Consider the following 27,878-nt stretch of genomic DNA (forward strand, 5'->3'; position numbering starts at 1 on the left):
GACGGCGGGGGCGGGGGAGCGTGTGGCCGCCGCCGCGCGGAGCCGTTGGCGGCGGCCGTTGGCGGGGCGCGGGCGGGGCCGCCATGGCGCTCTCCTTGGCGCCCCTCAAGGTCTGCATCGTGGGCTCGGGGAACTGGTGAGTGCTGCCCCGGCCCCGCGTACCCGGGGGCTTTGCTCGTTGGCCGGGAAGCGGCCGGGAGGCAGGGATGCCGCGGGCGCGGTGCTGGCGGGGCGGCCGCCCTCCGGGCCGGGCTGCGGCGGGTTTCTGGCTGCGCCCGTGTAAAGAGTCCGCGCGTGGGTCGCTCCGAAGCGGGCCCGGGGGTGCCGGCAGCGGCCAGAGCTTGCCCTCTCCGCCTGCTTCTTCATCCTCTGCTCTGTCCCGGGAGCAGAGATGCTTTGCTGAAGTAAACGGAGCTAGAAAGCTGAAAGAATCACGCACTGTGTTTTGGCGGTGTTGTAGGCAACAGTCTTTTCTGTACGGAAGTTATTTGGGGATATTTTTAACCTGCTGTTTGTTGGGTGACTTGTCTGATATCACCTGGCACAGACTTTAAAGATACTGGACCCTTTTTCAGCAGGTCATTACAACCTAAGTGCTACCCTAGGGCTTGTTGACAAAGCCCACCACCGTCCAAAAGTGAAATGCAAATGTGTGATTTAGTGTTGTGTTTTATTTTGTTTTTTCTTGTAGTACCTATTTTCCCAGAAGAGCAGCAAGACACTAATTCGAAATACCTCTTCTTTTTCAGTAGATCATATTGAGGCATACTGAAGGCTTGAGACAAGGTTTTATTTTTATTCTAACACTGGCTTATAATTAGACTTAAATTTATGGTCTCACTGTTGTGTCCATTGAAAGCAATAGTTTTCCTAATCATTTTCCTAAGAGCAGTGCTGCATTCATAATCCTCCTTTGTCCCACTTTCTCAATTCATTATTTTTCTGTTTAGTTCACTTCTCCATTAATTATTGCATTAGTTCTTTATTTACAATGTGTAAGTTAAGTAAATGTATCTTCACAGTTTGTCACTTTAATTGCTAATGCTAAGCATGTATTAGTTCTGTTAATGTTGTGTTTTATAAGGTAGACATGTGTTACACATTCAGTCTAACATTAGGGGAGTTTGGTGTTCCAAGAGCAAGGTACTATAGGTTGTTAAACAAAACTTCACAGTCTTTTGTCAAAGTGATCTTAGACTTGATGCGTACTAAGAGCAGCTGGCCTTTGGTGCTATTTTGCGTACTTCAGGAAGCCAGCAACTGCAGAGTTATGCTTTTCTTCCTGATGGCTTGTTGAAGGAATGGCTGGCATCGTTTCAGTGCTATGGCTCTTGCTGTAGCTTGTAAGATGAACTGGGAGATACAGTGCATTGCAATATATGTGAAAAGGAAGTTATATAGTTAGGCCTGTTGGTCTTTCAGGAGTATTGATGTCATTCTTCCATATTTGAAATCTAGCAAAAAGTTCTATGGATAGTTTAACTGCGTTTATAGTTGAGCTGCCGTGAAACTAGCTTGCCAGAACCAGGAAGATTCATGGAGGTTACCTACTAGCCATAACCATGCACATATGTGTTTTGTTTTTACTTCACTGGAACAGTTTTATAACAAGAAAAGCTCCTGTCTAGTGGGGTGGATATCTGGATGGCAAAATGCCCATATCTGTGATACTGTGATACTGGGCACTAGCCTTTTTCTTTCTTTTCTCTTTGGGATAAATTTCTTTAAATAACTGATAATTGATTTCATATTTGATAGCAGTGTGGCAAAATGTACGTGGCAGGAAGGAAGAAAAAGAAGTAATAAATTTCAGATAGCAATGATTTGATGTATAACAGCTTTCCCTGCCCCTGTTCTCCATGAATGTTTCTGAAAACAACTCTTGGAGAGGCAGGTGGTTTTTTTTTTTTTTTTTTTTTTCCCTCTCCAAGTCCAGGGGATGACAGACACCAGACCCTGACTGGAAAGCAGTCTGATTCAAGAATGTATGTAACCATTGAACTAAATAGGACTTTGTTAACTTAAGTGTTTATCTGTGTGCATAAGTGTCTTGCTCAGCTGGGGCCTGCAGTCCTAAAGCGGAAGCCTTTAAGATTCAAAAGCATGGAATAAGAAGGAAGTTGAAGCACTTACATGCATCTTATAATTGGTAATTTGGGGTTATATATTTTTGAAGCCTGAATTTCAGGGGTACAACTGGTGATGCCTGAGTGGTAAGCATGTAAGTAGTTGAACTGAGTGAGACTTTGTGTATTTAGCTGTTTGGAGACTGTGTTCTCCACAAGAGTCTCATGTTCTGTGTGAGTAGACAAGTCTGTCCCACAAGTGCCAGTGTCTTTGCTTTCTTGTAGCCCTTTAACCTCTATCCTAGACAACAAAAACAAAAACAAACAAACAAACAAAAAAACTTGCTAAGGGAACTTGGCAGGACAAGGACAATTTGGAATGGTTGTGCTAATCTTTTCAGATGATAAGCTACCTCCAGTCAAACTTGTTTGGTCAGTTTGCTAGGGGGAAGGTCACCTTAACAATGAACTAACTTGGCAGGGGTCTGTTAACACCTCATGGAAAATCACAGGACAGGACAGATGGCTCAGAAGTCACAAAAGAGCAGGAGCTGTGCTTTTTTGCTCTCCTTGTCCATCTGTAGTAGCTCATCTGGTGGATGTGATTGTATTAAAATCTTCCTCAGCATGAAGAGAGTATACTTCAGGGATATGCCTTGAAGCCTCAGGGTATGCAAGCAGTGCCTAGATCAGGTTAAACACTGCATGCATTGGCTCCCATATGTACCATAGCCTGTTCTTCTGAAAATATTTTCATGACAAGTTAACAAGGAGTGCATGACCAGTTTCTGTACCTGTATGTTTTGCTAGAACCTGTCCTTAATCTGATTGTTCAACTTGAACTATAGAGTTTGGGAAGAGAGAGGAAGTTGCTGGGACAGAGCGATTCACAGGGTTAGGAACCTGCTAGAGAAGAGTGAGGGATAAAGTTTGTAGCTTAGCTGAGGTGATTTTTAAAGGAAAAAGTGGCAGGGCCATAGTTATGGTGCTGGTTGCACGTATATGTTATTGGCTGCACTGATGCTGGTATCACAGTGAGTTAAGGAGTTTCTGCAGCTTGTGTTTCGCTTTTAAAGTGATGAGGGGAAAGCAGACCAATGGTGATACGCTGATACAGCTGGTGTAGGTGAATAGTAGTTGGTGAACAGTGAAAGGCAGGAGGCAAAGTGTGTTCTCTTGCTCAGTGAGATTCAAATACAGTTCTCCAACAGAGTGTTAAGTATGTATATGCGATTGTACTGGGACATACGTGCAGCAAGAAAAAGAACAGCTGTTTGGCATGGAACTACCTTGTTGCATGACTTGAATGGCATTTACTTTCACGTGGAGCATGTTAGGGTTAATTAAGGTTTATGAGGAAACGTTATGGTGTTTTTTCTCTTGTTGCTTCAGGCACCGAGTATTACAATCCAGGTCACACTGGAAGTGTTACTGCTAGAACTAAGCTGGCAAGAACTCCAGTTCTTTTGCCTTGTGTATCAGCAGTATGCTGCAAGATGGGCCAGAAATCTGAGTAAATGATTCCAGATGTCATTTATTTAGCAGAATAAATTCTAGTCTTCTAAGACATGCTGTTTTAATGGTTTAGCTGAAGATCTACTTCAGATATCACACATTTTTCTGCCACTACTTGGAAAGAAACCTTAGAAAGTCTTACAATTGCACAATTTTTAATATAGCACAATGAGTTGTGCCATATGAAAAGCTCCCAGGGCACAATGAATTTACTTGGTTTACTTGCCAGCCATGGGTTTGTTACAAGCAACGTCCTTAATAAATTTAGAGGAGTGTTCTGTGTATAACCATATTTGTAAAGTTAAAGCTCTCTTACCTTGTAATAAAGTGTGCAGCATTTTTTCCTCCTGCTCTTAACATACCAAGTACTAGAAAGTCACAGTTTCAAAAGTTGTGATGGCAGGGAGAAGTGAGGGAATATGCAGAAATGGGTAAACCTCTGGTCAGTGACTCTACCTGTCTTTATCTCTTTTTAATCTTTTTGGTCTGCTTAGGAGATCATCAGTAATTATGAAGTCTTTTTCTGATCCAAGGAAAGGAAGTTAGATTAATAGGCTTTATTAAATTGTGTCTTTTTCTTGTCTATAGCATCCAGGCTACTGAAATGGAAAGTTGCATTTATCCCTCTTTGTGTAGCTTCAGTAATTCTGAAGTAATTCTGAGTAATTTCACTGTTGCTTAGAGATTTTGAGTAGTACAAATAAAACTGATAACAATCCTACAAGCTTCACTGTACTGTTCTTAGGGACAAAATGAGGCTATCAGTGATGGCATTGTCTGCCTGTGAATTCAGAGGATGCCATTGCAACACTTAAATATTGTGAGCGTGGCAACATGATCATACATACAATTTGTGCAAGCTATAAATGCTTCCAGGCTTTGTGTGCCTATCAGTATTCTGTAGAAATTGATGCTTTAGGCTTCTTAGCGAAGAATACTTCCTCTTTGTTAAAGGTGAAAATAATTTTTAAAAATTAGATTTAGAGTTAAGAATTAAATAATAATATCTAACTTTTACTACTGCATTCAAGATATCCATTTCATTTGTGCAAATAAAATTACCCAAATACTCACAGGATAGCCGGTAAAGCAAACAAAATAAGTAAGGAGGTTTTCAGTAAATGCTTCAGTCCAATGTATTCTTTGTTATTTTATTTTGTTTATTTGTTTATTCAAGAGGAAGCAGCAGGTGTGAATAACTGGTGTGTTTTTTCCACTCTTTTTACTAGATCAGAAAGGCTAAATAGTAGTTGGTCCAATAACCTGTGGATTTCTGTTTATTTTAAAGACAATTTCTTCTAGAACGAAATTATAATTTTTTTAGAATATATATTTTTGTTTTCTTTTCTGCAGGGGTTCTGCAGTTGCCAAAATAATAGGTAATAATGTAAAAAAATTGCAGAAGTTTGCTTCTACGGTGAAGATGTGGGTGTTTGAGGAGAATATTAATGGAAGGAAACTGACAGATATCATAAATAATGAACATGAAAATGTAAAATATCTCCCTGGATACAAGCTGCCAGATAATGTGGTAAGGCTCAAAAGCTAAATTTGATCTAGTTACGGAGCAGAGGGAATTTTACTCACATCTTCAGGTTCTATAATATTTCAAACTGTATGCTATTTTACTGTTGGCATCAAAGTTTGGAACAAGTAAAATTACTAATGTAGGTATGTTCAACATATTATAATCTATTTTTGCCTAGCCGTTATCTTTATGTTACTACATTTCCTGTATTTGGAGGTAAACATGAAAACGAGGGAGAGATTAATGGCTCTGACAATGCCAGATATAAAAATTTGGCCTCGACTTTGGAATGTTGCAGACTGGTCAACTAGGATTGAGGAAGCTTCAAATACTTTAAAAAGTGCTGCAGGATGAGAGCAAGAGCAAAGGAACTCAAGCTTATATACAATTTGTCTGTATCTTGGTTGCCTTTTCTCACGCACAGTCAATTAGGCGAGCATATTTCTAACTGTGCCAGAGCAGAGTGATAGGACCACATCCACTTTGTGTTGGTGTAATGGAATGATGAGTGGGTAGTGGTGAATCTTGCCCCAAAAGCATTATAGGCAGAGACTGCAGCGGCTTACAATTCCGTAGGAAATTCTGGGCAGGAAAAGCATGAATTTCCATGGAGTGAAATTTTGCCTGTAGTGATAAAGCTGACATCCCATAGTTTCTGCTGTTCATGACTTATTCATGTCAGTTCTCTTCCTCAGTAGGTTGAGCTTATTGCTAGAATTTAAACTTGACTTATTTTAAGATGTTCATCACATATTAGAAAAATTGGGAGTCTGGCAGGTGATTTGGAAATAGGTCACCTTTTTGAAGGGTTGACCAAATATGAGTACACAGAAAGAAAGTATAAACTAGCAGGTGTAGAAGGAGATCTCTCAGATAAGAAATCTGAGTGTACCAGGAACTAAGTAAAGAAGGTACTCTTCAGCATGCAATAGTGTTTCAAAATTGAGAGTATTTTGTCAAAGAGAAGGAAGCTTCTTATTTTATATTTTCTAACTCAGAATATGTGTTTGAATGATAAGGAGCATTTTGAGTTTTGATTCTTGAGAATTTTTTATTTTAAATTCCTTCCCTTACTTATGCATTTCTTTGCACTAACAATACAGGAGGCTCTAAAGATGCCCCTTTCAAGGCCTAAAGAGGCTGGTTTGAAAGCTTCAATTCTTTTGCTTTTGTGCGAAGATTATGTTTGTACTTGTTTTCAACGATGAAGCACAGTTACTTGTAGCGCTGTGTATAAGACCAGAATGTGCTTTTACATATTTGACAACACATGTGAATAATAGTAATTTAAAATAATTATGTGACCTTTCTCTTCCATAACTATACAGATTGCTGTCCCAAACCTTAAAGAAGCTGTACAGGATGCAGACTTGCTGGTCTTTGTCATTCCTCATCAATTCATTCATAAGATCTGCGATGAAATCACGGGACGAATACCCAAGAAAGCTCTTGGTATAACTCTCATAAAGGTATAATAAATGCTGTATGTTAATACTGAGAAGGTATTGTAGAATCTTCTAAAAAGAGATGACTTAGAATTTGAGAGGAAAAGTCTCTTTGTGTCATTCACTTGATTATTCCGTTAAACCTTCCCAAAAATATGACTGGAATTTCTCAACCATTAGTGGATTGTTATGCAGTGTTTTATTTTAGGTAGGTGGTTGCAGAAGGAGGAAAATGAGGCTGTTCGCAAGGCTTCTGTTAAAAGGAAAGGAGGAAGGAATATGTTTTGCACCACCAACTTTTCTAGTCTTTTACTTGTTTCCAAAGGCGTTAGGTGGAGAGCAGAGCACAAGCATAATGGCCTGGTTGTTAATGCACATCCCACACACTGAGCTGATCATTTTAAGAACTGCTGAGAGCATCTCATGTGACTGAGATGATAGTGTTCTTGTTTGTGTCAAAGATTAAGTTGTAACAAGAGAGACTGTTCAGCACAATCCAAAAGGATAAACCAGTTTAAGCATGAGAACTAGGAGGGGTCAGAGGTTTAGGAAATATGGGTAAGTGTTTTACCAGGGGCTTTCGTAGTTTTGGTGGCAAGAGAATTCTTAAATGTGGGTGTGTTTCTCTCCCCTTTGCCCCTTGTGTGCTTAGCCACAAAGGATAAGCTATCCCCAGGAGGTTCAGAAGACACTTCTTCCTTGTTGTTTTGTACATAGTTGAGAGTACATTTATACACAGGCCATTTATTTTTTTCAGCACACATTTCCTTGTCTGTTGTTTTTTCTGGCAAATGATCCATTTACACATATGTGTTAAAAATAAAGAAAAAACCCTTATTGCTCCTGACTGCAAGCTTGTCTCTTTAGTTTGGCTAGCTAAGCTCATAGAAGCTGTGCTGTGTTTTGTCTGTGCTAACCTGATGTAGTACTGAGATACATGAAAAGGTAATGTTGCCCTAGTGTAGTTGCTGCATTTTGTGGAAAAGCTTTTCCTATGGTGGAAGGATAAAATAAAGCAGAGTTGAAAGAGCTTGAATGCGTAGCGTCAAAGCAATACATCTGTCCTGGATGACCTTAAATGTCAAAGTATTTATTGCTTTTGAAGTTGCCAGTTTATGCCTCTCTCTTCTATAAGCTCAAGATAAATTTTCTTCTTCCTTAATTTCCTAAACGTGAGCTATATTTTCCTGTTTCTAATCCTAGGTATGATCCTTTAATGAAATCGATAGAGTAAACGAGGACTTTTATCACCATAACTGAAATCAGAATTGAGCCAGTATTCCTTTAGGAGTACTGCTTATGGTGTTTTAATGGAGTCTTGATTAATGAGTTACATTTAGAAGATGGGGTGGGGGGAGAGATTTACCTTTAATAATAATAATAATAACTCAGTCCACTGTAATTAAAATAAGAGTATAGTGACACCTGCCATGCAAAGCAGAACTGATTACTAGGCAGCTTCCCACTGTCATGTTGCAGGTCTGCATCAGTAGGTGGTCTTTTGAAGGAAATGATGCAAAGTCTTTTAATTTCTTTGCAAGAGAATGCAGAGTACGTGTTGTCAACTTTTATAATTGCATATGTATCATTTAATTATCATTTAATTGCATATGTATCATTTATGCAAGTATATTGCGTAACTGTGTATGTATAATTTAAGATGAAAAGGCAGAGATTGAGCGGAACAATGAAACTCAAGTAATAGAGGCAGGAATGCATTCTACCCCATATTCTTGGAGCTTTTCTATGCATGCTTTTTTCATCACACTTTTAGTGGTCTCTATCTTATTATGCTTGGCCCTAAAACTGTTAAAGTGGCATGTGTTAACTTTGGCAGTTAAAGTGCAGTTCTTTTCTGAAAATGTCATTAGTGGGACCTTTGTTTCTCTGCTTTCTAAATTAGATGTACTGGCTCGGAGAATTAGCAGTATGTACTCTTTTAGTCCTCTTTTTAACAATCAAATCTTCAAGCAGAGCCTAATATCTGAAAACTGAGTCACTGGCAAATAAAGACACTTGTCTTCTGGTTAATCTGTGCTTCCATTGAAACATTTGCAGTTATGTTACTTTACATATGTTCTGATCGCTGGTATCTGTCAAAACCTAACAAATCACTTGTTGTGGGAGGAGAATGGCATCTGACTTGCATGCAGCTTACAGTGCAGTACAGTAGAGAGCACGGGACTCAGGCGAGGTAGTTGTCACTCAAAATACACTTCAGACAGCCTCAATGCTGATCTCATTTCCATCTACCTGCACGCAGGCTCGTGGGATCACTCTGGCAGGCATTTTAGGACTCAAGTGCTAAGACCACTGAACTGAACTTACATTGCCTGGGGAGCATTGCTACCCAGTAGAAATTCCCATATTGGAGCCTTGATTTTCATTTATTTGTCTTCTGTCATCTGTCATCCGGTATTGGATTTGATTCTGGAAGAAACAGGTGCAGCTGCCCTTTGAATTTGTCAGAAGTTGCATCTGTTTCATAGCAGAGCTGAATTTGGCACCCAGGCATCTCTGATCTTTCACTTAGATGAATAATTGAGGTGTATGTAGTCACATGTTGGCAATTGTTCCCAATGGGTATGTGTTTTTTGTTTATTAATTGCCTGCTTAGAAGGATGGGCAAGGGGCCTTAAATTCTTTTGTGGGGTTATCTTTGGCACTGTTAGGGAAAAATATGACATATATATCTGCTTGTTATCAGATTTTTTCTGTATGAGTCATAAAAGATGAGAAGGCAGAGTTGTGCATTAAGAACTGTAGATTGAAAAATAATGCAGAAATGAAGCCACTCTTGTTTGTATTTTAAACGTTTGATTTTATACAGGCATTTCTGTGTGTTTCTTGCACCATGTTATTTAAGGAGTGGCATCTTTAAGGAGTGCACCGCAAAATGCTGCCTGAAATGTCGTTTGATTAAATATATATGTGTATGCATGTATGTACATATATATGTGTATATATCTCGAAGTAGTAGTGGATCACATTGCCTTTTTTGCCTTTAAGTTGTATAATTTAGTTTGAAATTACCATATTTTTCCCTCCTCATAAACATTGCCAATACTACTATGTAGGTTATACAAGCCACATTTTGGGAAAGTGAGACCATTTAAGTACCTTGTGCCTCCTTTCCTGTCTGCCTTCCCCTTGGTTTCAAAGCACAGAAGGAATCTGCATTTATCTGAGTGGGAGAAAGAGTTTTGTGAGAAGGAAGTGGCCTCTTTTGGAGTCTTTGATCCAGGCAGTTCAGAGCACTGGAATGTGTCTGTTCCAGCATTAATCTCTGGGGGGGAGCTTTTCTAAGGTCTTATTTCTGCCCCTACTTTCACCTTCTATAAAGGGTGCTTTATAAGTATAGATTAAAAATGTACTTAGACATGAAAGTATTCTCAATTATACATGAAAGTATTCTCAGTTATTCAGCTATGTATTTGTGAACTGTTGTTCAACTTCTAGTATTCTTCAAGATGATTAAATTGTCTTTCAACTAGTAAGTTGTTGGTTTAACATGAGGGAATCTCTCTCTGACATTTCAATTCAAATTCCTCTTTGCAAAAAAAATAGTAATCAGGATGGCATCTGGTGAGTTTTGGTCCAACTTCAGATCCAAGTGCAGGACTGATTCACAATTGGTATTTCAGTGATTCTTCACTGATTTTAGCAGGCACACACTGATTACAACCAACTGAGATTCTGAACAACAGAGCTAAATATTCGTCATTTTTTAGAGTCAACACAGCATAAAGTCTGTTGCCATCACCTAGATTTTGTTAGTTTATTCCTTATTCTTGAAGTGCTGCCTCATATCCTGTAAGAATGCATCTTAAAGAGGTCACAGCAGTAGTGGAAGCATGCCACGGAACTTATTTGTCTTTCTGCTAACAAGTCCGTTGCCTTTAGTCTCTGTCTGAATAGACCTTGTTGTAGCTCCTATCTGTGGGCAAAAAGATGTGCTCTTCTTCTATACTATGTTTAATGCCTTTTTTTAGTAATTCACTTTAATGTTGGCTGCAGGGAATAGATGAAGGCCCAGAGGGACTCAGACTGATCTCTGACATTATTCGAGAGAAGGTGGAAATCGACATCAGTGTGCTGATGGGAGCCAACATTGCCAATGAGGTGGCAGCAGAGAAATTCTGTGAAACCACGATAGGTAATATTCCGAGTAATTGAAATGTTTAAAATATGCTCTTGTCCTCAGAATTGCATATCCAGTAGCGCAAACTTCATTTTTCAACATTAATCAGCCGTTATCAGAAATGGGGGGGGGTTCCTTCTTTTTTAATGTTGAATTTCCTAGAATGTTTACACTTCCAAAATTACTAGGAGAGTACTGGGAACAGAGGGAGAGGGAAGAGTGCAATTTTATAGTCTTGCTAGGGTTGTTGTGACCTTAGTAGGTAAAATACTAAAAATGCTTTTTCTCATTCTCCAGATAATAAACTGTTCTTTTTTAATGCTATGCTTAAGATTTTTCTTGGGTGCTTAATATAAATAAATGATTATTATTTCATTTATTATAGATAAATGCTTATTATTCCAGCTCAAGTGCTCTGGTCATAGATAGTATCTTTCTGTGCGTTCTGTATGTCTTGCTCTTTTTTTTTTTTAATCCTTTTTACGTTCTCAAAATAACTTGTTCTCCCAAATCCTAGGCATAGTTTTACTCCTGTGTTGATCTGCACACCTGCATGTGCCTAGTCTTGGGTCTCATAGTGTCTAGATAAGCATGCACATACACACACATATAATTAGGCATAATAGCAGAGAGTTAATGTTACTGTCTCAATGTTGGATTTTTTTTTCATTTTTGTGAATTTTTAGCTATATAACATCTCATCAACAGCTTTTGCTGGTTGAATTGTCATACACAGAAACTTATCTGCCAGTGTCAGCATGCTCAGTTAATAAAGTATGTTTGACTTGTGTTTAGCAGTAGGTTTTTCTCTTGAACGCTGACCTTAAAAATAATTGGTAGAATTGTGCCTGTTGTGTTTTTAACTCAGCTTTGTTTTATTATTAACATTTTTTTTAAATTGAAAGAAAGATTTAAAGAGCAGGGAGAGTATAGAGAATTAATGAGCAGACAATGAATTATGAAGTCCACAATAACTCAGTCAGAGATTTTCAGTGTGATGTAGACACACCCCTAATCACTTAAAACAAGGGAATCTGTTTAGGGTAAAAATAGAACAACCTTAGCTCTGCTTTCAAGTATTCTGAATTGCAAAAGAAGCCAAAATAATACTCAGATTATTCATTGACTTTTTTTTATTCTTCCTTTCTCTTTCTAAACAGGCAGCAAAATCTTAGAGAATGGCCTTCTCTTCAAAGAACTGCTGCAGACTCCGAACTTCCGAATAACTGTAGTAGATGATGCAGATACCGTTGAGCTTTGTGGTGCTCTGAAGGTAAGATTAAACAGGGTGTGGTTTTGTACACAGATAGAACAGTGATCCTCATAGAAATAAGCAGGTATTTTTATCTATAGGGTTATGTTTATTATATTTTATATAATATATGAAATAAAATTGTGAAGGAACCAGACGTGAAGTTGGAGAGCAGCATGTTCTGAGAGCTGGCATTTCGAGTCGTGTCTCACAGCATCCTAAGTTATAGTCCTACATCTTTTACTTTAGCTTGCAAGCAGTCATAAAACAAACATTTCTGTTGTTTCAAGTGGTCAAAATTTTTCTAAATCCATTTTAGTCCCCAAAGGAAAATGGCATTTTTCCTTTTTCATTATGCAAGAGTGTGTTTACAAAAGAACACTGAGAAAGAAGTTAGTATTAATCTTTTGTGTCTGTTAACCAGTTTATTTCCTTATTCATTGACTTATTGACGTGACAACTGTTATATTTTGCAGATATATACTGCATAAGGTTCATGTGGATAACCATGTTCAGAAATGACTTGGAGGAAAAAAAGTTATTTCAGAGAGTTAAACATCTGGACTTCTTTTCCTTAACAAAATTGATGCTGGCAGGAAGTGAAGCCTAGCTTAAACAATCTTACTGATATTTTCTTCAGTTTAGTTTATAGGTCATTTGTGAATAGAAAGTGTTAGTAGCTTGGGACTTTGGCCAATAGTACTGTAGTTCACATTATCTGATATCTATGATGGAAACCTTTTTTGATGGATGTAGTGGTACAGTAGATAATATGGTTTGCTTTTTTATATTTTTACTTTTTTTTTTTTTTTTTTTTTGCATTGCTTTGTTTTCTTTGTTGAAGTTAGGTGGAAGTTGCACTAATCACTTGCAAAACTCCTGAGCTAATGAGTGATGCCTTTAACCTAAGAGATTCTGATTTGTGTTCCTGTTCATCAGTGAGAAGTAGACTGATAGAGAACCTAAATTTTAGCTTACTGTTTTTCCGAATAGTTTTGTATTGAGAATTGTCACACTGGAAGTCCTGAGTAAAAGGAGATCATGGGCCTGTGATCTGGGCTAGTGAACTGTACATTGGTGTAATGTGTTTTGGAGTTATTTTATTTATATTCAAGACTATGGAGCTCATAATTTGGCTCTGTAGCTATTGCTTGAAAATACTGCAGTGGTGATGTAAGAGGTCAGCAGGAAATAAATTCTTGTATATAGACCTACAGGATTAGTCAGATAACTTTGCAGACTTATTTTTCTTCAAAATCTGCTCAGACTGATGCTTTCTGACTAGCTTAACTTCTTGTATGATGGAGGAGTTTTGTGCCAGACAAATGTTCTTTCCAGAGAAATCTCCTGCCTATAGAGTTAGACTGTTGAAGCGGAGATGAGTATGCCTGTCAAACTCAGAAGTGAGTCAGCAGACATGCAAACTCTACTGTAAAGGTCTGAGACAGGCAAGAGAATTCCAGATAAATTGTTCTTCTGGTTCTAGAAAGGTAGGAAGGTCAAATTTGTGTATATTCTTTGTAGCCCTATTTGTAATCTATTTTGTTCCTTTCTCCTACTTCGTTATTCGTCTTGCTACTTGCAGACAGTACTGTCTAGTTGAGCTTTCTAAAAAACCCGTATTTATTCTATATGCTCTTGGCATTTGGGATTGATTGCATTGTATTTTGTTAACTGAGTTGAGGCTTCCAAAAAACCACATAGTCTGAGTCTAAAGAAAAAGGTGAATTAAAAATAAAGTAGCTTGTATAAAGCAACTGTGGATTTCTTCCTTCATTAAAAGGCATGAACTGGTATAAATTGGCATAGATCAGTCATGCATGATTTTTTTTCAAACATACAACTCCTTAATCTCTGGGGGTTTTATCAGAATCTTAAATTTTTGGAGTAACTCTTCATTTAAAACCCTTTCTAGTTTATCTTAAATCTTGTGATGACAGTTTGTAAAGGTTTCCCTGAACTGTTTTTAACTCAAATATTGCTGAATTTTATTAATGCGTTGGGAACATGTATACCGTTCATGAGAAGCTAAAATTAAATGAGTCCTTTTTTTTAATTATTGCCTATACAAAGCTCAAATGTAAATAATACAAACATAAATATGAGCTTTTTTTTTCTTACAAGCTATACATGCCTATTAGCAGAAGAATTATTTATTAATGGTAACAACAAGCATTTTGTGTGCTTGTTGCCTTTTATGTGATATTCATGTAATCTTTGTAACAAAAATGTGGGGAAGAAAATAAGCATATTTTCATGTGATCGTTTTTAGGGGGAATTCCCAAGTGTAGCTTCCATCAGCTGACAGTTACTTTATGAAAACTGGAAAGTTACTTCATGAAAAATGGCAAAGTATAGTGGTATTTAATTTGCTGAAAGGAGGAAGTTTCTATTTCAAGAGAGGACAACATTGTGTAATCTGAAAAGACAGGTACAAAAAGAGCTTCTGACATTAATTTCTATAGCACTGCCAGTTCAAACTGTAGCGTCACTGCAGACTGCATTTTAGAACAGTGGTAGCAGGCACATGTCCCAGTTCAGACTTTTTTTTGAATACAGAAATAGTAAAAGCAACTCCTATATTCATATTTAAAGAATGCAAAATAGAATTGTAGAATCATAGAATCGGTAAGGTTGGAGACCTCTGGAGATCATCTAGGCCAACCTCCCTGCTCAGCAGGGTCACCTAGAGCATGTTAGACAGGGTTGCATCCAGGCGGGCCTTGAAGATCTCCAGAGAAGGAGACTCCACAACCTCTCTGGGCAACCTGGTCCAGGGCTCCGTCACTCTCGCAGGGAAGAAATTCCCCCCTCACGTTCAGGCGGAACTTCCTGTGCTTCAGTTTCTGCCCACTGCCTCCTGTCCTGTCACACGGGAGAACTGAAAAGAGTTTGTCCCCATCCCCTTGACACCCTCCCTTCAGGTACTTGTACACATTGATAAGATACCCCCTCAGCCTTCTCTTCTCCACGCTAAACAGGCCCAGCTCTCTGGCAGATGCTGCAGCCCTCTGATCATCTTTGTAGTCCTATGTTGGACTCTCTCCACTAGCTCCACATCTCTCTCGTATTGGGGAGCCCAGAACTGGACACAGTACTCGAGATGAGGCCTCCCCAGGGCTGAGTAGAGGGGCAGGATCACCTCCCTCCACCTGCTGACAACAGTCTTCCCCATGCACCCCAGGACACCATTAGCCTTGTTGGCCACAGGTGCACATTGCTGGCTCATGGTCAACCTATCAGCCACCAGCACTCCCAGGTCCTTCTCTGCAGAGCTGCTCTCCAGCAGGTGAGCCCCCAGCCTGTATTGGTGCTTAGGGTTATTTTTCCCTAGGTGCAGGACCCTGCACTTGCCCTTGTTGAACCTCATGAGGTTCCTCTCCCCCCAGCTCTCCAGCCTGTCCAGGTCTCTCTGAATGGCAGCACAGCCCTCAGGTGTCTCAGCCACTCCTCCCAGCTTGGTATCATCAGCAAACTTGCTGAGGAAAAATAGTGTTCTATGAAAAATATTAATGCTATGAGAAACAGTATATTCTTCCAGATTTTGCATTTTCAGTAAATATCAGCTTGGGAAAATGAGACTTGTCTATTATGCCAGAAATAACAGAATAGTGTTTGTTAAAAGTCTTACGGCTTTCACTATTTCTGCAAGCCTCTCTAAGCAAGGAGAATTTGCAATGTGGATGATTACCTAAAGGTTTGAAGGGGAGAAAGGGGAGAACAGAAGAGTAACAGAGGGTGTTCTGAGCACTGCTTTTCCTATTGCTAGTGATAATTTTAGGCTTGAAATTCTGTTTTTTGAAGCATATTTAAATTCAGAGTACAATAATAGATATAGCAGCCGAGTGATCATGAAAGAACTTGTACTTTATTGCTATTCAGAGATACGTATATTCTGAAAATCCGCTTCATTTGCTGTATTTATTTTTTCTGACAATGGGCTAATGGAGATGTTCTGATTTCCATAGTTCAATACACTGAAACTACAGTCTTGCATCAGCTCAGAGAGTGTCTGAATAGGGAATGGCAGTCATTTTACACAGTCTGATGGTATTGGGGAGGGAGAACAGCTGTCTACAGTAACTTGTTGGCTGCAGGAACAAAACGTGCTTGGCATATTCTTCTCTATCAGGGAATTTTCTTTTGAGGACTGAAGCACGTTTTGCATTCTTTTTTCTTTCTTTTTCTTTTTTTTTGACTTTTTTCAAGGGTTGAGATCAGAATATCCAAACTTCAAATTTGGATAGCTCAGCTTCAAGGTGGCCAAATGGCTCTACAGGCAGCTTGACCTGAGGCTGCATATGAATCCCAGCTGCCATTTGCCGATGTTGGGGCCTTCCTAGGAAGTGTTCAATGGTCAAGACACTACTGTAAGAGCTGTATGCCTAGCTCATCTATAGATATGCTCCTGAGTCCTTACGGGTGTGGTACAACAGAGTAGCACAGACACAAATTTGAAGTGTCTAAGGAGTTCTTAGTTTTGTGTCTGAATGCGGACTTGCAATCAAACAGTATAGATAGGAGGCAAGACTTAACTGGTGTGTGAACCTCGACATACACTTGAGTGACAGTTTCAGTGCAGCTGATTTCGTATGTGTAAACTTTACTGGAATCATTTACCCAGCATAGCTGTGTTACGGGTGAGTGTGAAGAAGGGAGGAATGAAAACCTAATTTTGCAGTGTGGCATAATGGCCAGGCTTCAACTACCTGATGTATTTGTTGAGGGCTGTGGAAAGTTAAAAGCCCTCAGTGGCAACATTCAAGGATCAAGACAGAGGTGAAAGTTACTGCAGGAAGGAGAAGAGCAGCTGCTGTGGTTGCCTTTCCCAGCAGCGAGCTTCAGGCCCATCTCTAAATCTTGTGGCTCCAGCTTAACTTTAAGCAGCAAAGTGAGAGGTGTAACTATGGTTTTATTGTTTATCAGGTTATATAACGCAACATTATTATTTACAGAGGTAGTCCTACAAAGTGTGTTTATGGCAGTCGTTGTTGGATAGTCAGTCCAGCTATTGTAGAAGAGAAGTTGATTGTGGTAATTACTGTTTTCTGAGATGAAGTGGTAAGGCAATCCATTATTCATGTTCAAGTTTGTCAGGAGCAGGCAAACAATTTATGCTGAACTTCACTGACAGTTCTGCTGATAGTCTTTGATTTGCTGAGTCGCAGTTTGACCTCTCTCAACTATGGTGGAAGTGAGCTCCTCCAAATTCCTGTTGTAAGCAGGAGAGAAAACAGGCTGTGCTGAGCTGTGTCTCTACCTCAGGGAAGGCTGAATGTCTCAGGTGAATGAACATCTCTGCTTGGTTCTCTGATCCATTTAATTACGGAGAGATGAGAGTTGCCTGAGAAATAGCCTCTGAAGCTATCTGCATGACTGCTCCACAAACTTATTGTTGTAAGCTGAGTAGGACTATAAGTTGGAAATGATTTTCTTGAGCACTGACTGAATGTGGGAGAATCTGTCAGCAGAGTCTGCTGTCTTGGTGCCTACTGTCATCAACTGACACTGCATTTTTGACCTCTGGCATGCTTATACCAGGTCATCTGCAAGGAGAAGACAATTTTTCTTGTTTGCTCTGAAGCATACTCTGGGTACTGCCTGGCGTCAACATTGCTTTTCTGAAGTTTAGCTTCAATACCTCAGCAATAAAATAACTGAGTTCTGTCCTAGCTCTGGAATAATTAGTACTGAGACTAGCACTTGTGTCTGAATACTAGACCTGCTGGAGAATCTGATGTTCTGCAAAGTGTCTTAATAGTTTAAAAACACTTGTAATATAAATATGACTCCTTTGCCTCTTGCTTGCAGGATGCATACTCTAATATAAAAGGCTGTTGATGCCATGATGGGGAAATGTATTCACTCAAGTGTAAAGTGGTTTTGAGTGCTCTTAATCTCCCAGGCCAAAAGGAACAGTGAGATGCCATTTTTGGGGGGTTGTTGTGATAGTATTTTTGAACCTTTATAAAAACAAGCTTGTTTGTAGACTACAGTCACCCTTGCTTATCAGGCCCGCCATGCTCCCCTCCCCATGCTGTATATGCCAATATAGTCAGCATTTGACTCTTCTCTTGCACAAATGTGTACTCATTGCATATGCAGAAACTCTTGTAACTACAAATGTAGGCTTTGGCAATGGCAGTGTTCAGGATATTTTTACTTCACTTTAATAGGAATACTGATTAAATATTATAGATGGCAGATGGTACTTGAAGCTGACATCTTTTAAATAATTAAATTCATCCTCAGCAATAGGCTAAGTTAATGTCAACAATATGAAAAGGATCATTCTTGTTGTGACAGCAGGAGTCTCTAAAAATTTGTTTTGACCTTATTAATCCTGGGTAGGTGGTGAGGTATAGTGGGGTATCAAGAAAAATGGAATACTCTGCTGTTCCTAGCTCTACCACTTTCCTTTTATGTCTCTGTTTTCCTTCTGTGTAAAATGGAAACACGGATATTGTTGTCCCTTGAGAAATGTTTTGAAATATACTGTGATGAGGAAGATGTTACTTGTCCTTTAAATCAGAGGTGGTGTTAATATTGAACTTCTGCTTTAAACTCCTGATAACATTAAATGAACATCATTTAGTTGTAATGGACTGAGACATTCAGCTAGGCTAAAGTTTGCTATATTTTTGTTTCTGGTTTGGAGACTGAAGCAGAAAGGGATGTAGAACCCATCATCTGAGGGTGAGGGCTTTAAAAAAAAAATCCAGTTGTTGAAAACTTGTATTTTCTAATTGTGTGTATTTATTTTAATGCCAGAAGGAGCTATGATCAGTTAATCTTGGAAGAAGCATTCACTGACTTTCATGCAGGAGGTTCATATCTTCTGACTAGTCTAGAGTAATAATTCTTAAAATTTGGTCTATGGGAACATGTAAGCTTCTGAAAACATTTTACCCATCTTCCCATAATGTGACCAAATCAAACTTGTAATTAATTCCCCCCTCCGCCTATTTTCTACAAAAAGAATCAATCTCTAAAATAGAATTTGTATTTTAGTCTATATGTCTTTCCCAAATTCATTCTAAAATATGTGAATGAATTTAGTTTACAAACTTCTAATATTGGAAAGCTACAGCAAAATAAAATTTTTACTACAGCAAGAAATAGTAAAGCTTCTCCAGGTTATAGGAGTTAAAAAGAAAACATTGAAGGGAGGAGTTGAGCAGCCTTAAGAAAAGGCTTTTTCAAATGTTGACAATGAAATATTGTCCTCCTTCAGTTTGACCAATTAGCCAGAAATTGGGGCTTGCAGGTTATTTCACTTTAGGAGGAAAAGCTGTTAATGTAGTTGGACATCTTTGATGCAGTTCTTTTACTTGTAAGCATATCCTACTTCTGTGAACACAAGGTGACTCAAACAGCTAAAGACATTTTGGACTGAAATCTAGGAAACTTTCATGCTGTACTCCTGGAAGCTGTGGCTGCCATAAATCTGAGTTTCCTCAGACACGCTCTTGTTTTCCATTTATTCCTCAGAATAAGAGACAGTGACCTAGAACTGCCCAGAGCTGCTGAGTGTCAGAGAGGCAGGAACAGTAAGTCCACAAGGCTGGCAAATGCTAATTGTATTCTTCAGAGGAATCAAACACATCTCTACTTACTGCACATGCACTGACCTGTGCTGCGCATGGAAGAAGTCTGGAGGTTGTTCAGAAACAAGGCTGTTTTCATTTTTAGCTAAGTACTAAATACTTTCAGACTTCAGATACGTGCAAGTTCCAGTTAAATGGGTTAGCTAACCTGAAAACTTTCTAACCACTCTGTGAAAAAATACTGGAGATTTTGCTCTAGAAGAGGTGTCTGATGTAAAGATACCTTGCCTGAATCATCGAAGTGAAGATTTAAGCCAAGATGATCTAAAGTGCCAGCTTTAAAAATCTGATCATCTTTTGCTGCTGTCACGTCTAATGTCTGGATTTCTGAGTGCAGTTTCCAAGGATCACCTGTAGACCTCAGCTAGCTGCTCAAAAAGCAATGACTCATCCTCTGGTCACATTTTTGAGTGAGAGTCATCTAGCCATGAACAGCCTCACAGCACTACAGCTGCCTGCAGTCTTTGGGTCTCATAATACAACAAACGGAACAAAAACAGCTGTTAATGGTCTTGTTGCTTTCATTAGCAGCTTCCAAATGCTGCTGCTGTTGCTTCAACAAGTTACAGTTCTTTTTCTGCACCAGGGGCTGGTAATACCAGTTATCCTGTGGTTTCAGTTGAGGTGGCTGCTACTGCTACTGTTGCAGAAAGGTGTTACTACATCTGTTGCTTCCTTGTCTGCTTTAGCAGGGCTTCACAGTCCCATCTCTTTTGGAGTAGTTCTTTGGGGGATGGGCAAGCTAACCGTGGAAAATCTTTGCTTTCTGGTGGCTTATCTTGTTATTTTCCAGGCTAGAGAATAGCTTTTTCAGTCACTTTACTCAATCTCTCAACTGATCTTTGTTTTATGTTCATAAGCCAAAGAAGGGACAATGAGCTTCATGAGCTCATTGATCATGAAGAAACAGTACCCTTTTTTGTTGAGGGATGTAGCCAGGTCTGTGGAGAGAACCTTTTTGTGCTTAGCAGAGATCTCACTGTGTCATGAACCTCAAGGGAAGCCTCTGAAGGGAAGCCTCTGCTAAGCGTTGCTGTTCTAGGATTTGTGCATATGTAGAAGGGATGAATGCTGTGAGCTTAGCTGAATTTAGCCCCTCGGCATATTAGCATGAAAGTAAACAAACATTTCTCAGAGTCAGTATTGCTTTAATCACAAAGAAAATAAGACTGAAGGTTTGAGATGTCAGTGTAGCTCTACCTCAGGGCAGGATCAGCTATCTCTAGACAAACCTTGTTTGGATATAGTTTAACCTGCTTTTAGGCAAGTATAATAGTTCCACAGCCAGAAGGGCAACTTCTTCCAGAGCTTTAACTATGCTTTTATCCTTGGGAATATTTTCATATTGTAAGACTTTTTTTTTTTTTAATTATTCTATCCCATAAACTATATATGGAGTTCTTAAGGATACTTGCACTCTATCTCTTGGTATCTTCTGGGATTCTCTAAACAGTAATTGACTCATTTTCTATTTGTTTTTTTTCCTCTCATTAGAATATAGTGGCAGTAGGAGCTGGGTTCTGTGATGGCCTTCGCTGTGGTGACAATACCAAAGCTGCTGTTATTCGCCTTGGCCTAATGGAGATGATTGCCTTTGCCAGAATTTTTTGCAAAGGACGAGTGTCTACTGCCACCTTCCTGGAGAGCTGTGGAGTTGCTGATCTTATCACAACATGCTATGGTGGCCGGAATCGACGGGTAGCAGAAGCATTTGCTAAAACTGGAAAGGTACCTTATCCACTGGGTAAAATCCATTGTTGCAAGCACTGGCACTCCTGGTTTGTTGGAGTCATAGTTCGTATAGCTATCCGAGACACACCAACTGTACTTAGTGAGTACCCCTCTCTTTCCTCTCATTCTTGAGTGCTAAAGGCTAGAATGCATGGAAAGGTATTTAAAAAGGACAGATGTTTATAAAAAAGGGGAGGGGGGAAGAAAGGGAGATCTGAGAGATTTGATTGAGAGATTTGGATACAAGAAGGAGACTGTTTACAAAAGGAGTATGAGAGACTATTATATTTGTTCACTCAGTGGCACAAACTTTTCCCCAGTTTGGCTTTTGAGACAAGAAAAAAAAAAAGCCGTTCGGTAACACTTTTTTTTCCATTTGGATTATGATATCAGATTTATAAAAACTGTTGAAGCTCTCCTTTTCTTCCTTTTTTTTCCTCCTCTGTTGTTTAGTCTATTGAAGAATTGGAGCAAGAAATGCTGAATGGTCAGAAACTGCAAGGACCACAGACTTCTGCAGAAGTGTATCGCATCCTCAAGCAGAAAGGAATGGTGGAAAAGTAAGTAAGAACAAATAGAGTAAGTTCTTCATCCTGCTTTTTTATCTCCTTAGCTGCTTTTGCTTTTCTGATCTTGATTTTCCTGAAGGTATTGACTAAAAATCAAACTACTATAACACAAGCAGTTTAATAATCCTCATTAAAAACACAGAAATAATTGAATAAAAACTCAAAACTATTTACTGTAATACACTTCTGTTTGAACTAATAGTGTGATGTTAAATTTGTGAATAGTCTTGCATTTACAGAATGTTTGGTGGCCTCCACCTATCACAGAGAGGGATAGCAGAGTGTATTTTAACATGCGAAATTAATAAAATACATGAAAACAAAAGCTGAGCTTCTTGAAGAGCCTTGTAATGAAGCTCTATAGCCAATTTCATAGTAGTAAATTAATTGTTCATCTCTAAGGAAGAGGAGCTTTGTTACAGCTGAACAGCGGATCTACTGAATAGTGTCGTCTTCTATCTGTATGGATTCAGGCTTTGATAGTGCAGTTCTCTTTCCTTATGTGATTTTTTTTTTTTTTTTTTTTTTGGAATGAAATAAAGTGGGTTGTCCTCGCTTCTCTGTCTTTATACTTTTTACTCAACACATGCCTGGTTCCTAAAGCCAAACGCACGGGTTTTTTTTATGAGATTAAAGGATGCATTATCTGCATCTCTTCCTCTTCTCAGATGAAGCCAAATTGGAAAAATAAACGACTTGCCAGTCAAAGGACAAAGCCTTATTAATTTTCTTTCCCTCGAAGCAGTTTTAAAAATCTAGTTTTAATGTGTCATCTACATCAAATTGCCAGCTTGACACCTAAGTCCCGTCTCTGCACTGTTCACTAATTTAATTAACTGCCAAAAATTCTAATTAAAATGTTGGCTTCAGTCCTTCCTGCTTATGATACACTAAATAAAATGGGGTCCTTTGTTTTTTTCCCCCCTTTTCCATCCTGCAGTAAATGGTACACTTAATTTGGTTGTGCTTTTAGTGAAAAATATGAAATAGAGTTGCTAATTTCTTTTTGGTCTACCAAGCCCATACCATATATCTGTCAAATTTTCATGAGAGTTCTCATTTGACAAGACTTTTGAAAGTAACTTTCAAACTATTTTTTTGCAAACTATTGGACCGGCTGTTGCTTTAAAACACAAAACACAGTAAAACAGATGTAGTTTTGAAGTGAAGAGGTAGGAGTCAAGTAAGAGTAAAATTTCATATCCTCGTCCTGCAAAGAGAGCCCTAAGGGTACACCGAAATACGCATAAGTCAACAAGATTCAGCAGAGGTGCTTTGGTAACAGGGTTGGTGGCCAGTGGTATTTACAGTGCAATTCAGTCTTTTATTGCAGAAATGGTTGTAGAATTAACCCTGTTGAAGCGCTGTGATGCAAGGCACATTTGGAGTTTGCTGGGCATGATCCCGCAATCTGCCTTGATTCTGTGTTTGCTATGTGAAGCACAGCAGACCTCTGTGTAGCATTGCTGTAACTAATACTGAAGCCTCTGTCATTCTTCCAGTAAAGTGCTTCTGAGCTGGGCTCAGAGTAACATTCTCTGCAATGAACAGCAAGAATTATGTATTGAGATGTGGTTTGTGGTAGTAGTCCCTTCTCTGAGCTTCCTCGTACCTGGCAGTACTATATCTAAAACGATGTGAAACTTGCTTTTGTTTCATAAGGTGTGCAGTATATTTTTGTGGCCATCTCCAGCAGAAGTCTCATGTGGGCATGACAAGTTTGATTTTGGTGTCTGTGTTTAAGCTTTTATATGAAAAGTAAATGCAGCCTTCCCCCAACCCAATATATCATACAAACTGAGTCACAAGTGAAGCTTGTTAATAAATGCAAAACTGTGTAATTATTTTTTTTCTACATATTCTCTAGTAAGCAATTTTGGTTCTTTTTGAGGTGCCTACACAAGTGAGCAGAGGGATATGCAGAGATACCATCAGTAAGCACTTCTTAGAGTATACTGGCATGCATGTATAGTGCTCAGTACTATTCAGGGGTTCTACTCTGTTGCATTTATATGTTGTAGATATACAAATACACAGATGTATATATACAGAATGAGTGATGGGATCATTTCCCTGAGGAAAAGCTTCTGTTTCGGATCTGTTTTGAATCACTCAGAAATTAATTATTTCAGTGTCTCCAGTGCTCTTTATTTACTTTAGTCAAAATAAGTGCATTTGGCCAGAATTTATCAGTAGATAAAGCCGCACTGATATTATATGTTTATTTTGGTGACTAGATGTTAATCTGTAAAATCCACCAAGCTCTGTCTTAAAATTGGAGTTGTTTGGTCCACTGTCCAGGCTGAGTGAAGGACAGAAAATAAACTAAATTTCTGTAAACTATCTTGGCTGTAATAACCCTTCATGTTGTCAGAGAAGCCTGAATAATTTGGGATTTGTTGGAAACACAGCCAATTTAAAAAAGAAAAAAAAGAGTTTGAATTTAACATTTCAAAATCCATGTTTAATTTTATTATTAAAAATTTGACCTTCGAATTCTGTTTATGTCTTTTTGTCATATTCTGCAGTTATTTTATCAAATTATTGTTCAGAGATAATACTTAACTGACATGCTAGTCATCTTTTCTGTCCATAGACTGGCGCATAAGATTTTCAAGTAAAGATGCGAGTATTTTTTTTTTCTTTTTCATTTTCTTGAAATAAGTTAATGATTGTGCCATACATAATTAATGTCTCTGTTATAGCTAGTTAGGCTTTTGAAGAGAGTAACTCGTCCTAGGGATGTATGTAGGGTCTTATTTATCCTGCATTTTTCAACCCAGCATGAATGCCTGAAAACTATGAAAAGAAATTGATTTTTCAGTCTCTATTTCTTTTTTTCTTCCCCCTTCTATTTTATTTCCTTCATTTAATAGAATATTATAAAATAATTTTACACTGCATTTGCTTCCTCTCTTCTTTTCTTAGGTTTCCACTATTCACTGCTGTATATCAAATCTGCTATGAAGGGAAGCCTGTCAAAGAGATGATATCCTGCCTTCAAAGTCATCCAGAGCACATATAAAATCAATGAGGCCATTGCGCTAATGCAGCTTTCTGCCTTTCAAATTTATATTTGGGTTCAAGTGGATATATCTATCATTAAGCTTCATACAAAGCTGCTCACTAGGCAACTGTAACAACATGAATGTGTCTGAGAAAATACTTTTTTTTTTCTTTAATGCTTTCAGCCTAGTTTGACATAGCATGTAGTGTTGGCTTGTTGACTGTCATTTTGCTGGCTAAAACAACTGTTTTAAGGTAAGCAGTTCAAAACTTGCACTACGTATATAGTGTGTATACACAAGCGAACTGCATGTGTGTTCCTACAATATAAGACATAAACAATATTTGATTGTCTCTCATGAAGGCCCAGTCCAAAGTCCACCGGACACAGTGGGAAGAATCCCACTGATTTTAATGGAGGCTGAATCAAGCCAGTCATCTTGAAATACTAGGAGTCTTTCTATTATAACTCATTTTTATTGTGCATACATGTTGAAATTTGAATGTTTTGTGTATTTTTTATTATATTCTTTTAAACAATATTAGTGGAAACAAATGGTAGCAGTTATTCAGGAGGCTACAGGGATGTTTTAATGAACTCCATTGAACAATATCATGATTTTTGAAAGTCTTTCAAACTATCATACTATTTTGAAACCAATTTTTAAGTGATTTTAAAGTTTTTAAGTATACTGTTTTAAAGGGAATGTGCTAGAGGGGGATTGTTACCTCTCCTTCTGTTTTTTAATCCTTGCATTTTTGTATTTCTGCATTTCTCTCTTGCCATTCCCAGTTGTTATGCTCTTCTAGAATCCCATTCCAAAAAACAAGTTGCAGATTTTGAGCGGGAGGTTCTGAATCCTGGCGCTTATGGTTTGTTTTAGGGCTGTACATGTGATGATTCTTCCTTGGTATAGTTCGGGTGGAGGAGGATGCTCTCGGGGTATTCCACTGCTCAAAACTGTCATGCTGTTTTTCTAGCTTAACCGTCAGGTACAATGTGTTGAACTGCACACAGCACTGCAAGGAATATTTGGGTGTTCCCTGGTAGCTCATGCTTGTGTTGTTAAAAGGATTGTACATTAGTATGCTGAGTGCATTCATTTCAGTGCCTGCCAGTGGCTGACACGTCAGCTGGACTACCAGCCTGCACAGAGAAATGATGAGTTCTGATGCTGCTCTTTAATTTGAAAAAAAAAAAAAAATTAGCAGGTGCTGGTTCAAGTCCTCTGTGACCAAGCCCTGAAAGCTTCTCAAAGGCATCTCTCTTTTATTCCCAGGTACCTCAGCTGCTTTTTTTTTTTTTTTTTTTTTTTTTTTTTTTTTTTTTTATAAAGACATTTTTGCTCTATCAGGGAGGTTAATTTGATTTATTATTGTATTATTGGAGAATTTGTGATGCTCAACTGTCAAGTCAGCACTGGATTGTGATTTTTTTGTTCATTTGTTTGTTAACGAGGCTGATGCAAGAGAAGACAGATGGATGAAGTATTTTGTCTTGCTTTTCTTTACAAACATCAAAAAAAGTGTGCAGTTTGTATAGTAAGCTGTAAACTTTTTGGTAAATTATATGCCAGGCACATAAAGAGTGGACTCATTCTTGCAGCTGGGAGACGGGGGTTAGCATTGAGTTTCACAGAGCTTAACACTAGGCCAGTCACAGGAATTTGCATCTGGTCTGAACATCTACTCCAAACTTCTGAGCCCTATCAGAAGTAATTACCTTATTTTCAGTGTTCTTGGTGATGCCGGAAATTGCAAGCACAAACCTTTCTGAAGCTTTGCTATGTCATTCACAACTTGCTAAAACAAAGAGGATGCCTTGGAATCATTATTATCCATACTTGAATAGCTTGGATCACCCAGGAATAAGCAAGTGTTGGGGCAGTTTTGTATAGACAAGAAGATGCTTCAGCTCAGGGGTGCCATTTCTTGAGCTCCTGTGGAGTTTTGCAGTAGTTCAGGAAGATCATGTGAATGTCATCAGATATTCAGGGAAATTAAAGGTTATTTTGCCTTATTTCTGCCTTCTGATTTAGTACTAAATATAATAGAGATGGCCAGAAGTTAAGTGATATCAGACATTTGTGGAAATTGGAGAAATGACTGGTAGAGCTGATGTGGAGAAAGCACTCTGCTTAGATAGTCAAAAAATGTTTTAAGATTGCAGGCTTTGTTACAGTAATGCACACATGGAGCATACACTCCTTGTTACAGCATAATTTCCAGTGTGTCTGCTTATGTTTTGTTGTTGTTGTTTTAATACCAAGCTGATTGGCTTTGCCTTTATAGATATATGCATATATATATAATTTTTTTTTACACACAGTATATAGAACGATAGTATTTTTAAGATATATAAAGGGCTATGTGAGCTAAATGTGATAAATTAATATATATTTTAAGATGATTTCTGTATTATTCCACTGAAACCCTAAATCTTAGTTGCTGCTCTTTTGTACAGAAGCCTGTTCAGTAGGAAATCTGGAGAAAGGCTTTCTATGGGACTTTCTTTCAGACTGTGAATGATATTCTTTTCAGACAAGAAATGGTTTCAGTAACAACAATAATTTATTTTATTTTCTATAGGTATTTCACCATTTGTACTTGCTTGTCAGTACTGGAGAACATTCAGCTTGGCATTGTGTTTTTCCCCCCTAATATTTACTGCTAATTATGAAACTCTGATATGATCCTGAACTGAACGATTAGAATTCTGTTCAACAAATGCTCTGTTTTGCCTAGTACTGGGATAGTCTTACTGAAAACATTAACCCCTGCATACCATTTTTGCATCCAGGCTCCTAAATTTGTAACTACTGATCAATTACTGAACATTAATCACTAAGGAATTACATTATCTTTTAATGTTATGTACTCATGGCCCTTGGCATGTGTACTTTTTTATTTAAAGGTACTCATTTGAAAAATTAGTACAAATAAACATTTTGTCTTGAGAATCACTTTGGTTTCTGTTGTATCATGTTACATGGTTTGCAATTACTATTTACTATTTTA

The 27,878-nt window shown here is 38.4% G+C and overlaps 1 protein-coding gene across 2 annotated transcripts; it reads left to right on the forward strand.

Annotated features, from left to right (window-relative positions):
• Nucleotides 1–27: 27 nt before the first annotated feature.
• On the forward strand, nucleotides 28–27,823 carry GPD1L (glycerol-3-phosphate dehydrogenase 1 like). 2 transcript variants are annotated; one of them, XM_062569366.1, is made up of 8 exons: nucleotides 28–136; nucleotides 4,935–5,112; nucleotides 6,438–6,578; nucleotides 10,572–10,710; nucleotides 11,856–11,968; nucleotides 21,049–21,282; nucleotides 21,739–21,845; nucleotides 24,783–27,823. In XM_062569366.1, the coding sequence occupies exons 1-8, from the start codon at nucleotides 84–86 to the stop codon at nucleotides 24,877–24,879; spliced, it is 1,062 nt and encodes a 353-aa protein (XP_062425350.1). In that variant the 5' UTR covers nucleotides 28–83; the 3' UTR covers nucleotides 24,880–27,823. The 2 variants fall into 2 exon arrangements, with proteins under 2 accessions (XP_062425350.1, XP_062425351.1); XM_062569367.1 differs by lacking the exon at nucleotides 28–136 and adding an exon at nucleotides 750–786.
• The last annotated feature ends 55 nt before the right edge of the window (nucleotides 27,824–27,878 follow it).

Source organism: Rhea pennata, chromosome 2, assembly GCF_028389875.1.
Source record: "Rhea pennata isolate bPtePen1 chromosome 2, bPtePen1.pri, whole genome shotgun sequence".
Taxonomy (NCBI): domain Eukaryota; kingdom Metazoa; phylum Chordata; class Aves; order Rheiformes; family Rheidae; genus Rhea; species Rhea pennata.

Bases quoted from the DNA above. Each gene is read 5' to 3' on its own strand.
- GPD1L (XM_062569366.1), top strand. From the start codon at position 84: ATGGCGCTCTCCTTGGCGCCCCTCAAGGTCTGCATCGTGGGCTCGGGG. The intron at 5,113-6,437 runs GTAAGGCTCAAA...ATAACTATACAG, and splicing joins ACAAGCTGCCAGATAATGTG to ATTGCTGTCCCAAACCTTAA. The intron at 11,969-21,048 runs GTAAGATTAAAC...TCCTCTCATTAG, and splicing joins AGCTTTGTGGTGCTCTGAAG to AATATAGTGGCAGTAGGAGC.